The sequence below is a fragment of the Festucalex cinctus genome, chromosome 16 (assembly GCF_051991245.1).
Source record: "Festucalex cinctus isolate MCC-2025b chromosome 16, RoL_Fcin_1.0, whole genome shotgun sequence".
NCBI lineage: Eukaryota > Metazoa > Chordata > Actinopteri > Syngnathiformes > Syngnathidae > Festucalex > Festucalex cinctus.
Genome location: NC_135426.1, coordinates 17,278,616 through 17,295,552, shown reverse-complemented (window position 1 = coordinate 17,295,552; position 16,937 = coordinate 17,278,616). Strand labels below are relative to the sequence as shown.

Genomic DNA, 16,937 nt, shown 5'->3' with positions numbered 1-16,937 from the left:
ACAGCTCGTTTCAATACAGCTGGATCAACATGGTCGATCTCTTATACTGTGCTTCCACCTGCTGGCCATTTTTGTAATAACTGCCATTGCTTCAAGCGTTCTCTGCATCAAAGCCTTCTGTATGTTTTAGCATTTAAAAAAAGAAAAGAAAAAAAGAAAAAAAACGTATTAATACGTCTTTGGGACACTGGTAATGTTTCAACTACAACGTATTTATGCGTTTTTAGGAGCAAATGTGTTAATATGGCGTATATCTCTGCAGCGTCTGACCCCGCCCATTGCCGTGGCCCCCGAGGAAGAGGACGACGATGACCAGGCCGAGAGGAGTTGCGGCCCCGCTGGATTGTGGGAAGCGTTGACCCCCTGCAACGGCTGCCACAACCTGGGCTTCTCCAACCTGTCCCTGGTACACGAACACAACACTGTATTCACACAGAAAGCAAATTAATGTAGCAATATGTTTATTATTGTGCTTGGCAGTGGTGAACAACTGCACTGCATCATACTGAGTGCAGGTTTTTTTTTTCCCCCCACCGGTTACCTTGGGAACGCAAGGAAGGAGCCGTCATTGTATTTTATCTGTTTCCTAGAGAATATGAATAATATCTCCCTTTATGGCTCCGATGCTTTAAAAAATATTTTCTCTCCTCTTCTATGATTTCATAGAGCTTGAGAATGATGCATTGGCATGTTGATTTGTTGATTTTTTATTTTTTTTAATTATATTTTATTCATGTATTTATTTATTTTTTAAATCCAACACCTCGCCACCTAAAATCTATTATGACAACTCTCATTCACGTCATCTTTATAGAATTAATACACATATTCATGTCATGTGAGAGATAACGTCAACATTTGCTCACTGTTGATGCGCTTTGGACGCTCGTGTCAAACAGACTTGTAATTGAAATGATTTATTATCATGTGTGAGCTGTGAGCCACAGTGAGTTGTTGATGTAGTGTTTATCTTCGGGGATCAATAAAGTTTTATTTCCTCGCACTTTTTTTTTTTTTTTTTTACTATGCAAGATAGACTGACGGGACACTTGATTAGGGACTCTTGCTTGATGAATTACATCTATGGATTTTATAGGAGTGTTATACGTATACCCTTTATAGGGCACTCACTACGTATAATACATAATACAATAAAAGGTAGAATTTACAAATTTGATTGCATTTGTAGGAGGGCTGGGTGATATAACCAAAAAATAAAATCTCGATTTTTATTCATTTAATTTTTTTTCCCCAATCATTCTGTAGGATTACGATTTTAATGGATTTTGATCGCAATAATAAAACCAACAAACATTTATTTAAATATTTCATTTATTCAAAAATAAATCCTGGGCAACAATAACCTATACTGATTTAAAATGATTTAACTTAAATGTAAAAATTCACAATTTGTGTAACATTTTTTCTATTTATTAAATAATTTATTAATAATAAAAATAATAATGATTATTATTTTATTTTACACATATTTTAATTTATATATAATTTATATGCACCCCCGATTTCACGATTTAGCTCATTTTTGACTTTAAAAAAAAAAAAAAAAATTATTTTTAAAATGACGATTAATCAAATGACTTCCATTTATTGCCCAGCCCTCGTTTGTAGTAACTTTGAGCTTGGTCTGACAGTCGGCCATTTAAATATGATACAAGAATGTTGTTGAGAGTACGTTTGAACGTCTTTGCGAGTACATTCGAACGTATTTTTATGTACGTTCAAATGTATTTTAGTACATTCGAATCTACTCGCAAATATGTTGTTGCCAGTCAAAATATTTACTCCACGTTATCAGATCCATGCTTCCGTAAAACTGAAAAAATACAGAATCAGAAACAGACGTGTTGAGCTGCAGGTGCATCCTTACGTGTTTTTTTTAAAATGCAAGCGAGTGTTTTTTAATTGAAAAGTTGTTGATGATCGGCGACGGTCTTGTGCCGTCGTCTGCATGAGAAGCTCCATTGTCCCGTGTGGCGTCTCCAATGAAGGAAATGCCAGCAGATTACAGCCTCCATTCATATCTGATGGCCTATGAACTTGGCGCTAGGGGAGGAGAGTATGAGTGGGCTTGAACATGCCTTAAAGAAATACATGATGAGTGTTTATATCAATGTATGTCACACGCATGCACGTAGGCGTCCTTTAATCAGCAGTCGTGCGACATCCGCATGTCAGCTGCTAATTAGCGTCCAGATGAGGCTTCTTGTTTGTCCGCCGGCTTCCTGTGCAGCTCGGACACAAGTTGCTCTGTCTACTATCTCTGGCTCAGATGGGAGGAGGGTTGAGGGTGGGAGGGATCGTGGATAATGAATGACCTGCAATCGCCTCGGCAGCTCATCTTCATCCAAACCCGCGTTAGCCGCCCAGTCGAGAAGCGCTCAAACTTTCCGTCTGTGTCCTTTACTTCCTGTCCGAGCGTGCCAGAGGAAATCCCAGCGCCATACTCCCACTTCCTCGTTTTTTTACTCTTCCTGCTTTTCTCCTCGGGACGCGACGTTAACTTTGTAAGTTAAAGCGCTATGTGTATGCTATTTGTGTGCTAGCATGTCCATTTGTGTGTTTTGTGTGGCATAGTATCATGTCATTCTTATATGAATGAGTCCATGCTGATTATGTTTTCTGGATGGTGTGCCCAATGCACTGTGGGTAATGTAGTGTAACTGTCTATGTATTTAATTACACGACTCTATAGTCATTAAAGGGTCATAAAACAAACCAAAAAATATCCCATTTGTTAGCCCAGCAATCGTGTTTCCAATTGTGTTAGCATTAAGCTAGCAGATTTTAAGGCAACATACATGTGTAATTATCTTTGTTTTATTCTTAGTTTGACAGTAAACGTAACTGAGTGGCAGTAAACAACTTGAAATGTTTGTAAAAACGACAGTAAATTGCTAATAGTGCGCTGATGGTTTTGTGTGTTCCTTCGTCCACTTGTCACACTCACATGATTGAGTCCACCTTGATGGATGGCCCAATGCACGCTGGGTAGTGTGCCTCTAATAGTTTTGCAATGAGCTCAGGGGGCCAGGGCACGATAATGGAGAAGAATGTGTTGGGAGCGCCGGTGGAGAATTCAATCAGGACGGGTCGCGGCACTGCCGACACCGGGCAGATGATGACGGAGAGGCGTTGTTTTGGCAAACAGATACGATGTTGTGTCTCGGACGATCGTGGTCGTTCTTGTTTACGGAACACATCTGCCTCCGAGCGGCCTTGCTTTTGTGAGAGACGTTCTGCTGCACTGGTGCAAGATAAAATGGACCTTCAAGGCATTCAACAAAAAAACAAAAAAAAAAAAAAATAAAAAATCTGCCTTTTTTTTCGGACCATTTATAATTACAGTAAATTTTGGTAAAATTGTCAAATAGTTCAGTAATTTTTGCCCTTTTATTTTTTTTGTTTTTATGGTTTTGTGTGGATTCAACAGGAACACTGTTGTAAGTCTCTTTTTGAAAAACTTTTTTTTTAATTAATGAAAATAAATAACACGCCATGATGCCACTATAAAAGTATGCTAATACTGTAAATAATAGCATTAAATAAATGGTAGTGAAATTCGATAAAGTAAGTTCGATAAAAATGAATACAAATTTTGACTAAAATATTTATAAACATTGATTTAAAAAAAAAATCATACAGGTTTGACTAAATATTTTAAAAACACTGCAGGTTTAATTTATTTTTATTTTTTTTTAAATATTACACGTTTGACTGGAATATTATTTAATCAGAACATTAAAAATACACATTTTAAAAGTAATGCCAGAATATTTAAAAGAAATACATTTAAAAAAAATAATACAAGTTTGCCTGGTATATTTATAACAATTATATATGAACAGGTTTGACTGAATTAAAAAAAATATATGTTTTCAAAATATTACAGGTTTGTTTTAAATGTTTTAAAATATTACACATTTGACTGGCATATCTTTTTTTAGTGCTGATTTAATTGTAACATTAAAACAATACATATGTATTTTAAAAATAATGTAGGTTTTACCAGATTTTTGAAAAAAAATATATATTTTAAAAATTTTGACTGGTATATTTATAAAAAACATTTATGACCAAGTTTGCTTGAAGTATTTCTTAAAAATATTTTCAAAAATAATTAGCAAAATATGATAACATAATAAATAGGTTTGATTGATATATAAGGAACTGAAAACAATTCTTTAGAATTAATACAGGTTTGACAGATGTACAGTATGTACCAGTATTAAAGATATATATTTTTTAAATCAGTTTTGACAAGAATATTTCAAAATGTCAACATGAAAGATGCAGACACTATGCGTGTAACCTCCTTTAGAGAGGAAGTAACACTCCAAAAGTTCCATTCATTTTTTCCAAACTGTTAGTTTGACTCGTGCACATTGCCGCCTGCGCGCAAAAGGCGTCTTTTTTTTTATCTTCTCATTTTCTGGGCCACATTCGTCGCATTCTTCAGAGGTTACTTCCTTATTTCATTTCCCTCTCTTTTGTATCATGTGATTTGCGTTTTGGTCTCTCGCAAGGATTCCAAGCGTTCGGGGGAGGTGCTGACCTCGCCGTCGTTGGACGTGTTCCCGCCCGAGGACGAGGACAACCCTTACGAGTCGGTGACCACCGCCGTCACACGCAAGCCCTGCTCGCTGGACGTGGGCCAGCGCCCCGACGTCTCGCCACGCAACGGTAAACTTTTTAAATAGCTCCTTACTGCCCCCAGGCGGATCAGGCCTGCTAAATCTTGATGTTTCTTTGCTTTTCCCCAGAGGTGGCAAAAGTACTCGCACTCTTAAGAACTGACAAAGTCAGATAAAAAAAAGTACAGACTCCAAAATGGACCGAAAGTTAATTACATATAAGTGCCAAAGGAAGGTGAAATCTCTATTATTGTCCAAATGAAATGCCTTGGCTCACTCTAACATAGTTCCTTCACATTAAAATGGGAGCAAAGCACTATTATCGTCTTAATGAAAACATCTCAACACTCGTCAACATAGATCCGAATGCACCAGGATGTTAAAAGATGGCGACAAAGCACTATTTTTGTCTAAATGAAACACCTCAACTCAAGTCAACATAGTTCCTTGAGTGCCATAATGTCAAAAGATGATGGCAAAGCACTAGTTTTGTCTAAATGAAACACCTCAACTCAAGTCAATATAGTTCCTTGAGCGCCATGATGTCAAAAGATGGCGGCAAGGCACTATTTTTGTCTAAATGAAACACCTCAACTCACTTCAACTTAGTTCCTTGGGCACCAGGATGTCAAACGATGGCGACAAAGCACTATTTTTGTCTAAAAGATACACCTCAACACACTTCAACAATGTTCTTTGGGCACCAGGATGTCAAAAGATGGCGGCAAAGCACTATTTTAGTCTAAAAGATACACCTCAACACACTTCAACAATGTTCTTTGGGCACCAGGATGTCAAAAGATGGCGGCAAAGCACTATTTTAGTCTAAATGAAACACCTCAACTCAAGTCAACATAGTTCCTTGAGTGCCATAATGTCAAAAGATGGTGGCAAAGCACTATTTTTGTCTAAATGAAACACCTCAACTCACTTCAACTTAGTTCCTTGGGCACCAGGATGTCAAACGATGGTGACAAAGCACTATTTTTGTGTAAGTGAAACACCTCAACTCACTTCAACATAGTTCCTTGGGCACCAGGATGTCAAAAGATGGCGGCAAAGCACTATTTTAGTCGAAATGAAACTACACAACTCATGTGAACATAGCTAATTGTTTTTGCCAGAAAAAATAAATACTTGAGTAAAGTACTGGTAAATCTGTGGAAGTACATTGTTACTTCCACCCCTTCTTTAGTAGCAACTGCGTCACCCTCCTGGAGAGTCACCTGTATGTTTCCATGGCAACTGCACGGTCATTGACAACCAGAGAGAGGCATAAGCACGTCAGCAATGAATCAAAAAAAAAAAAAGCAGCCTATGCTTTGGAAATCCTCACCAAATGCAGCCAAGTGACTCTTGGGTTTAAACTCTCGCTCGCTTCCCACTCAGGGACTTTTCAAGCGCTTAACTTTCTTTCTGGTGGAGGGAAAATCCAGGATGTCTGCTCACTTGTCAGCCTAATTGGACACGGCTGTCATCGCGTCTGGAAGCATGCGGGGAGAGTCACAGCGAGATGTCGAGCTGCACGCTGCAAAATGCGACAACAACGATTTAGTCCGCCCGGGTTTTGAAATCGATCAACTAATCGATGGTAATTGTATTTACATGTCACGTAGTGCAAGTCGGCTGCCTCGGGTAAAACTTGATGGGAAATTATGAAAAGGTGTATGTAATGTAAAATATATAAAAAAAAAATATATATAAAATAGATTGCATTCTATCTTTATGTATTTATCCAAATATATTGAATTTTATATTCAAATAAATCGCTTTGCTTTGCCACCTGTGACTTGATGAATATTTCACCACAGTGCTACTTCACAGTTTTGCCTCATTTTTTTTTTTTTTTTTTTTTTTTTTTTAGCACCGGGCTGCAGGGATTTGTCGTCTTATTTTCCTTTTTCTCCGGTTTTTGCACTACGTACGAAACAGCAGCATGCCTACGCCTCAAAACTAGCTGGATTCGTTATCGAAATCCACCTGGTGGCTGTCAATCACGCAACCTTTCTCATCTCATCCCCCTCTTGACTCCGCCGCGTTCCGATTCCAAGCATCCTGCCGAATCTGGAGCACCCGCTCAATGACTATAAACAGAATTCACTCCCCTCAAATGTCATCTAAGTCGAGAATGTGCTGTAACTGGCTAGGTAGGGTTGCGGTTGAACTGATTAATCAACTATACTAGTCCGTATTGAAGTTTAACACTTGAAATCGACGAATCACGTGTTTGCTCATTGTCTTATTTATTGCATCTAAGACCCTTGAAAAAGAGTTTGTGAAGATGATGCAACTGCAGTTGTTTGGGTTTTTGCTTGGTCGGAATGTCCTGCTGATATAAGGACACCAACTTGACCGATATGGAGGTCCAAACATGCCAAAATATAAACAAATAAATAAATAAATAAATAAAAGTGAAAATATAAACTGATATAAAAATATTAGGGATGTTTGATACCACTTTTTTTCAGACCGATACCGATACTCAGACCCTCAGTACTCACCGATACCGATACCAACTGCCGATACCAGTAGTACATTTTGACAAATAAAAAAAAAATCACTAAAAAATATTTTGACAAAAAACAGCACAGTCACCCTTCAATAGTCTTAACGCTCAAAATAAAACACAAAAATGCTCTTTTAGTTTAAGATTCACAATTTTGAAGTATTTCCAAACCGGTGAAGTTTTGGTGAAAAACTGCTGCAAACTAGCGCCAGTTACATGCAAGGAGGACTCAATTAACGTCTTCCCACTCTGCCATCGGTCGCTTGTACTCGTCTGTGTCACGAGTACTCGAGTACTTGAAAAAAGGCTGGTATCGGCCCGATACCGATACCTAAAAAATATAATTCAAAAATGAAATAAAAGAAAAAATATAAATGAAATAAAAACAACAAATTAATACAAAATAAAAACATGAGACTAAAAAAAATAAAATAAAAATATAAAATAAATGTGAAAATAAAAATTCTGTAACCGTTGACCAGTTTAACATCGGGAACAGGGAAGAGCAGATCCCCATGATCGCCATGACAACCCGACGACTCTCCATGATGACCCGTCGTCTCGCCTCATTTGCCGCCTTGCCCGCAGTGGCTCAAATGGCAGCCAGACGTAACCGCAGGTGTCGGATAAGGTCGGGGCCCATTGACTTGAGGCGGTTTTCAACCGGACAGGCCGAAGCAATCGATCACGGCGGAATCAACTCATTGGCTCGGCGTGAAGCCGTGGCTTGTGTTGCGATGCCGCGAGACAGGCGCAACTCGTCCCCGCATCACTTATTCATCGGCAGCAGGCGCTTGTGATGCTATTTGTGTGATGTGCGCGTATTTCGGGACGTGTGTTTGTTGATGAAGACAAACGCTTTCTGCCTCCCAAAGCGAATTCAGGCCACGTCAGCTCTTTTCCGTCTTTTCTCCCCCCCCCCCCAAAAAAGGCTCTGAACCCCCTTCTGTTTCCCCCGAAGCACACTTGGGAAATTAGCCGTGATGTTCGGCCTCACACGTACAGTACGAGTCGTTTGTCTTTAGTGTTTGGTGAAAATGCACACAGTTTGTAGACTGAATACGTGAAAATGCTGGATTTCTTTTTGTCCCAAGATAAATGCATCTTCAAGCTTTGAAATTTGAATTTGAAGTGCTTTAAGGTGAAAAGTTTACTTTTTAAATAGTGAATGAATTATACTTTAATTTATGCCGTTTGATGTATTCTTTAAAAAAAGAAAAAAAAAATATGTATATTAGGGGAGTAACAAAACTTTTGTACTGTAAAATGACCACAATAAACCCTTTGCATTATATACACTCTCAAACTCGAATCGTAATCACACAGAATTAAACGAATTGTTCCACTTCAAAAAAATAAATAAATATATGTATATATATATATATATATATATATATATATATATATATATATATATATATATATATATATATATATATATATATATATATATATATATATATATACGTAATATAAAACTAGTGCCTTACACAAACATCACATACACGCACACATTAAAAAAAGGAAAGAAAAAAAAAACACTCCAAAAAGCATCTCTCTCTCTTTCCCTCCGCAAGGTCACTTGTCCCATGGAGCCAGCCAGGGGGGGCACGGTGACCATGGCAACCACTCCACGGGCCCCACTCCAGACTGTTCGCCCCCCTCTCCCGACACGGCCCTGAAGAACATCGAAAGAGTCATCCGCCCACAGGTACCGCGCGCACGCACACACACACACACAAACACAGCAATGATTGTAGAAGCGACGGATGCATTATTGAACATCACGGCAACCACCTACATGCAGCTGAGACACCTGACTACACGCACACACATTTCATTCTCTCCATCTTGTTGCGTGTTAGTGATTTGTCGCATCCACCTTCCGACAACCATCCAAGAGCCTTTGAGCTCCCTTTATTGATTTTTTTTTTTTGTAGTTAGGAATCACTGCAAGCCCAACAAAAAAGTTCCGGTATGAATCAAAAGCGTCTCAATTACAGGATTATTTCCAGGATGAGATCCTCCGCCGCGATGGCGGCTATCTTTGGTCCGCTAACGTGTACGGCGGGGGTGATGGCGCCGCTTGACGCTCATTTAATCACTTGCGTTTTTGGAAATTGACAGAAAAGCTACACTCGTTCATCCCTTTTCGGTCTATCGTCACTTGCAATTCATCGAAATTCAATTACAATTTCAATTACACTGCACGTGTCATGTCTGGGGTCACGCCAGGGTTAAGTTTGAGTTCATGACCTGTTCCGTGAGGTCAAGTGTCTGTTATGTACTGATGTAACTAGCATTTAGTTTCAACTGGTTTTAGGCTATGTGATGTCAAGAATCTTTAATCCCTTTACCTGGTCAACAGCCAATCAGATAATTCCATGTCAGTCCTGTTACCCACATGTCTAGCCACAACCAATCAGATCGATTCCTTGTGTATACAAGTCTTTGTCGGATTATTACTTCTGTGCAACGCTCTTTGTTTCTCGTCTAATCAAGTTTGTTCCATGTCTCTCGATTGTAAATGAATAATTAAAATCTTATTTGTGTCTGCGCTTTGGGATCCAACCTCAGCACCTGACACCACAATTACAAAATTGGCATAATCAAGAACAAAAATAAAAGATCACTAATACTAACTTCTTTTTTTTTTTAAATAACATTTAATAATCTTTTTTTGGTCCAAAAGAAACTTGCATGATTATAGTGTTTCAAAGGATATTTTGGCAAATGTTTTCTACATAATTGAGCAGACTTACTTTGAGTCACCACAATGTAGTATTTTATATTGACTGGATCAGGGGTGTCAAACATACGGCCCGCGGGCCGGATCAGGCCCGCAAAAGGGTTGAATCCGGCCCGCGATACAGCTATGTAAAGTGAAAAAAAAAAATTGTAATGTCGAACCAATTAATCAGCCAGTCGCAATCAAATATATATAAATTTATAATTTCACAAGCAGCCCTCAGATGAGTAATGTACACGGAATCGCCCTGGAGGTCATTATTTTACACACAACTTAAAGTTACGGTTTGTTTAAAACAAAATATTTTTTTTTCATCATAGACTAACATAAATGTGTTAAATAAGACACAAATTCAATTACTGGTAACACAAATACATATGACAAGGATTAACGTCCTTATAACTTCATTACCACACAATGCATTCTGGGAACTATATATATGCAAAACAGGTCGATTTAACACATCCGGAACTCATACAGGCAAAGTGTTGCCGCGTTTCATTTGCATTCGTATTTTTTTTTAAACAATAGATTACAGTTGAGCTTCGTAATTTAGGGCTGGCACAAAAATCACAAAAATCTGCGTATAATTGACGGCAATTGTTTTTAAGTTATATACCATTATTTTACCGATTCGGCCCACTTAGTAATATATTTTCCTCCATGCGGGCCCCTGAGCTAATATGAGTTTGACACCCCTGGACTAGATTATTTTCGTTGCTGTAGTAAATAAGTCGAAAAAAAACTGCGCTGGGACGTGTGCAATCAAGCGTCACAAAATGAGCAACATGTGCAGTAAAAGTGAGATCACAGCTGACTAATGAACGTCTTCATTAATCACTTAGCTGCTGCGTGTCTGTGCGCGTGCGTGTTTAACTTCTCCCCTTCATCATCTGAGCTTCTTTTACGGCGACACTGGCCTCCAGAGCGTCACCGCGTGCTTGCTAACCACTTCCGGAATGTCTTTGTCAGCATTTTCTGCTCATTAACACGCACGCACGCACACAAGCGCTGCAGGTCCAGCTGAAGCTTTGGTGGTGACAACCTGAACCGGCAGCTGGATAATGAACACGTCGCAGCTGATTAAAGTGGGATTAATTAGCTATTATACCACACCGACGTGTGCGTGTTTACATGTCTGTGTGTGTGTGTGTTTGAATAATAATCAATTGACAGGCACACATAAGTGTGAATTTTGCTACCTTATGGTGTTGACCATAATCCAGCTGTGTCCAAACTACGGCCCGGGGGCCATTTGCGGCCCGCCGTCCATTTTTTAGTGGCCCGCGACATATGCGAAAAATGGCATTTAACTCAGTTCAAATAAAATAAAAACCCAAATGTTTGGAGATGGTCAAAGTAAAAAGGGAGGGTGTCAAAAAACACAGGTGCTATTAAAGGTTATTTTAGTTGGCTAAAACTAACGAAAAAACTAAAATTCAAAAAACAATTTCATTAACGAAATGAAATAAAAACGAAGATGCTTTTTAAAAAAAGAAAACTAACTGAAACTACATTTTATGTTTACAAAACTAACTAAAATGAAACTAACTATAATTATAGCAAACATGTCCTTCATTTTAGTCTTTGGTAATTAATTTAACGCATGAGCCTTTGGGGATGATTTTAAATGTGATTTTTCGTAATTTATTTTGATATAAACCGGAATAATGACGTCGCGCCCACGGTGTTTTTTTTTTTTAAATATTGTGCACAATACTACACATAAAAAAAAAAAAAAACTAAACTAAAACTAATACTGAAACTAACTAAACTAAAACTAAGTATTTATTAAAGAACTAAAACGAATAAAAACTAACAGAACCCCCACGAACAAACTCAAAACAAAATAAAAACTAAAATGAAAAAATCCCAAACTATCATAACCCCACTGCCATATTACAAATAAATTGGTTTATATACTGTAGCATTTTTCTAAATATGCAAAAGCACAAATAAATTGTTTGTACAATTTTTAGGACTAAACACAATTTCTCTTCATAAAATTATGTGGCCCTTGCGTCCTTCTGATTTTCTGTATGTGGCCCTCAAATGAAAAAGTTTGGACACCCCTGCCATAAACTTTGAAGTATGACAGACCTGAGAATATTTGGCGTAATCTGTAATCTCCCTCCAGCCCAAACAGCGCACGTCCTTGTCATCCTCTCTGGATGTCCAGCGGCCCGTCAACCACAGCTGCGAGCCCAGCGAGGTCAGCTCGTCACTGGGCTACGCCAGTTTCAGCACCAGCCCCCCGGCCAGCCCCCCGCTCAGCCCCAACCAGGACCAAGACCAGGACCAGGACCGGGAGCGGGACCAGGACTCGGCCGGTTCCACCGACGACTGTCCGCTGGCAGGTAGGCTCAAAAATGCTGAAGCTCCTTGGCGGAGGTAACAATGAGTTTGCCTTTTCCTCCTACGTGCCTTTTTTTTTTTTTTTGCTTCCGTGCTGACCTGCTCTCGCGTTGCCACGGCAACCAGGATTCTTGTTGTCATGGCGAAATGGCGGCCGTGGCGTTTGATGGACGGATGCATAAAGACGCCCGTGTGTTTGTGAGTGTGGTCTTTGCGAGACTTGAACGTTCAACCACCGTCTATCATCCAAGCGTGCTATTTTCGCTCGTGAGTTTTCCTTTCAACATAACGAGCTGCCACCGGCGAGGTGTATTGATCACGCGTTTCTCTTTGAGGGTTTTTAATAGCGCACAGGAAGTGGCTGACGATTGACGCGAGACGTCCCCGTGGGGCGGACTCCAGGTCAGTCCTTGAGTTGAGTGTTTTGTTTTTGATTGGTTGGACTGATTAGTTACAAAAGGGCTTTTTTTTTTTTGTTTCAATTCAATGGAATTCGTGCCGCTCCTTCTGTTGTGTGCGTCTTGGCCACATGGGGGCAATATAATAACGGCTTAGACACATGAAGAAGAATTTCACAACTGATGCAGTTATCATATATGCCTGTGACTAAAGGGTAAAAATGATCTAGCATCGATGCTAGTTTTGTGAGCCTACCTATGGCGTTTTGTCTTGCTTGTTAGCATTAAGCTAACCTGACTTTCTAGCTACATTTGAGGTCATGTCTCAAGTCCACACCCCTGATTTCTCCTCTTTTCCACTATTGTGCTTTTTCCAGAAGTGACTTTATTTTTGATTGGCTCAAATTAGGGCTGTGCAATTATTACACTCCATTACAAAATTGGCATAATCATAAACAAAAATAAAATATTATTAATACTGACTTTGCGTTGTTTAAATTTATATAGTTAAACTTTTTTTTTTTTTTTTTTTTTAAATAACTAATTTAATAAAATTCTTGTTTGGTCCAAAAGAAACTTGAATAATTATAGTGTTTCAAAGGAAATGTATTTGTCTTAATATCGTGATTTCAATAATTACCAAATTACAGTGTTCCCTCACTATAACACGCGGATTGTTTTTCGTGCAATTTTGCATTAATTTTTTTTTCCATTAATGTACCCATTTTATAAAATTTCTGAAAGTTTGAAGATTGTGAATGTTTAATCAAGAGAGAAATGTGAGAAAATGGAAATGCCTCGATGACAAAAGTGTATAAACTCAGTGGTGAGGGGTTTTAGAGCCTTAAAACATTTATAATAAATGTAAAATAATAATAATAATACAGCTACTTCACGGATTTCATTTATTGTGAGTATTTTTTGGAACATAATCCCAGCGGAAAATGAGGGACACTGTAATCGTGATTAATATTTTCTTCATAATCGAGCAGCCCTAGTTTGGTGTTGCTGACCACATCAACATTTTTTTTTTTTTTTGTTTCAATTTCCTGACAAATTTTTCTCTATTTTATTCGACCCTGGCTGGCTACATCTCACTCTCTCTCGCGCTCTCTCCGCTTATTAGCTTTATCAGGCCTATTGTGGCGTTGCCGTGGCAACACGTGGCTTGAGAAGCGAGCCGTGTACGTACGTGGGTACAGCAGAGAAGAAAGACAAGAGCGGATTCAAAGGATGCCAGCGCAAGCAAAAAGAGTGGGTCAGAGGAAGAGAGGATGCGCTGCCAAACGTTGCCGAACGAGGTTTTCCCGGAAGGTGGAGCGACTTGAGCGCTCCCCGATATTTCTCTTCAGCCAAAAGGTTTATGCAACAAATCTGCCAACCTGAGTGGGCGGCGGATTTAGAGGCAGCAGTACATCCATCATGGAGGCTCATACGTAACAGTGGACCCCTTGTGGCGGGGGGAGTACATCAATAAACTGCATGGCAAGTGTTGCCTTGTCAATCTAATCCGCTCAGGGCCTTTAGAATTAGTATTGCTTACCCTTGTAAATTCGTTTCATCAACCAATAAGATTTCAAATATCCCTGATGACCTGCTCACTTGCGTCCTCTGATTGGTTGGTCAGAACTGTTCGAATAGCAAAACACTGCACAAAGGTGATCTTTGTTGCCTGCTCATTTCGGTAACGAGCTGAGCTCAGATGGTCGTCAGAGCGTTTTGTCTTCCCGGACGCGACGGCAACCTTCTCTTTGAATGCATCAGCAGCAGCACCCCCAAGCTCAACAAAAGCGCGTACACGCTCGTCATTAAAGTGATTTATTGTATTTTGGAAGCAGCTTACTCGGAATGTATGCGCCACCTCTGTGACTCGCAGCCAGGAGATTTCCAAATGAGGCTCGCAGTTTTGTCAAAAGCGCCGCCGCCGGAGCACAAATCTCGGCGCCTGTGACGCTAATCTCCGACACAGACGCTTGCAAATCCCTCAAAGTGCACAGAAGGAGTTGTGAGGGCAAAAAAAAGAGAAGATGAAAAAAAGAAAACAGTGTCACACTTGCACTTGAACATAATATTGTCTGCCTCTTTTGCTAACGACTATCCTCACCAATATCAGCTATGTTTTTATTTTTGATTTCACATTAAAATGTTTTTACAGCATTTTACTCTGGAAATATCATCATCAGTACCTCTCCACACCACCAGGTGGCAGTAGCTTTATTTTTATTTCACATTTACGTAACAATAATTTCTGCATTTATTTATTTTTTTACTTATCAACAGTGCATCCATTGACAGTTTGATTAATTTGTCACATTTTTTGTGTGTTTCAAATAGGGGTGCCAGGCGATTCAAATGTTTAATCATAATTAATCGCATGACTTCAATAGTTAACTCACGATTAATCACAAATTTATATCTGCCCGAAATGTACACTACAATACAATGTACAGTTATTTTTTCTAAGTTTAGATAATCTTGTTAACATAAAAGTGGAAAAAATGTTAATCTAATAGAAATATTGCTGCATATTTTAGTCATTGACACTGTAATTTCATAATAATTCATAAAATTGAGTTAAAATTAAAAAATGTACTGTACTATAAAAAAACGAGTGGGATTTGATTCATTAGTTGTCTGCCACTAGATGGCATAATTGCATTTGTAAGACGTTGGTGACAGCTCAGTGTGTTTTTCTTTTCATATTAAGAGCTACCTTTAACATGAAGTAACTATTAAATTATGCACATTTTTAAAATTGTAAAATACAACTTGACCCCGCTCTCCACAAATATATGCATTATTATTAAATGTATTACTGCTAAATTTTGACGTGGACGTGTCTGCTGCATTGCGACTGGAATTCCCCCAGTCCAGACTTTCCAAGTAAGGGGCGGTCATTAATCACGCGTTAAAAAAAATTAGTGGCGTTAAAGGCACTTTAAATTAACTCAAAATTAATGCACTCATTTTGACACCCCTAGTTTCAAAGCATCTTGGCCACACCCACTTGTGACATCCACCCCCGAAGCTAGCTGACTTAGCCAAAATCGCAACAGAGTCCTCACAAACGCAGATAATTCCGAAGATGTTCCTTTGTTTTGAAGGAGTGCAACTTGTTAGCCTAGCATGAGGTTAGCGCCCGAGGCCTAGCGTAATGACTTCCTGCGCGGTATCTCCGAGGAAATAGGCCTCCGTATTTAATCTCCGGTGCTGACTGGCAGCTTGGTTATTACTTTTAATAACATTCAGCCAGAACGAGCACGCCACCATCTGAGATTTGTATCACCTCCTATGTGTTTATGTATTTATTTGTGCGGCTTTATTTATGGACGCAGTATACAGCAACCCAATTATGCATTAAGATCCTCCTTCTCTGTGCATAAATTACAGCTATGTTCCATTTAGGTGTGTACCCCTTGGCGTACTTCTAGGTCCACTGGGACTTCTAAATGAAGTGGATTCTCATTGTTGGTGTCACTTAGCACCACCTGTGCCCTCTTGCTTGCATCATTTCCTGTCAGGTGTACAACATACAGTATGCAGGGGGTTATATAACACAGAATTGCTGAATATGGGAATAAATTGGTCAGTGTCAGTAACTCCCGAGCGCTCTGATGTTTGGTTTCATAATTAGAAAAATGAGTCGAAAGCTGCTCACGTTTATTATTTCCGTGTCTAAACTTGTCGAGAGCGTGCATTTCTGCAGTTGTTTGTCATGGGGCGAGTGCAACTTGTGCGGACAACAATCCTCGTCGTACAGCCGGCGGCTACGTGCCGTGACCTGTATACACATGCCGCATATATGTGTGTTGTACTTGTCAGTGTTGGGGAAAAAAATGTGCAAAGCCAGGCAGACGCAGCGTTTGTTAGCGTGCTTGCGCTGTTAAGTGCTCTCTGCAGGGTCTACTTTAAGGTAAGCCACTTTTTGTCTGGAACACACATTGAGAAACACACATTTACGCCCCCGCTGATTTGATTGCTGTCAGACGAAAACTTTTTCTTTTAATTTTTTTTCTATCCGTCCGCACTCCTTCTCTCCTCGTCCTCATCTGAAAGCTAAAGGCGCTAATGGCGCTGCAGCTCTCTGTTGCCGTGGCGACGGAGCCGCTCACCTGTTGACGATGGAGCGGAGGCGCGCGACGTGCAGCTAAACTTTAATGATGCTTCTACGTACGTCACTCTGGAGCCACAAACCTGATGCCATGTTGTTATGGTGATAATCTGTGTTAAAACTATTTTCAATGCAGAATCATGACTTAAAAATCACTGCTTATGTA

The 16,937-nt window shown here is 39.3% G+C and overlaps 1 protein-coding gene across 6 annotated transcripts in view; it reads left to right on the top strand.

Annotated features, from left to right (window-relative positions):
* anks1b (ankyrin repeat and sterile alpha motif domain containing 1B) overlaps positions 1-16,937 on the top strand; it is a 78,540-nt gene that overhangs the window by 33,551 nt on the left and 28,052 nt on the right. For 4 of the 6 annotated variants that reach the window (XM_077499294.1, XM_077499292.1, XM_077499298.1 and 1 more), the window contains 4 exons: positions 263-406; positions 4,545-4,701; positions 8,736-8,869; positions 12,045-12,264. In XM_077499294.1, the coding sequence (XP_077355420.1) occupies positions 263-406; positions 4,545-4,701; positions 8,736-8,869; positions 12,045-12,264 (655 nt within the window). Of the gene's footprint in view, positions 1-262; positions 425-2,312; positions 2,526-4,544; positions 4,702-8,735; positions 8,870-12,044; positions 12,265-16,937 lie in introns of those variants that run through there. The other 2 variants (XM_077499297.1, XM_077499296.1) reach the window with 2 other exon arrangements.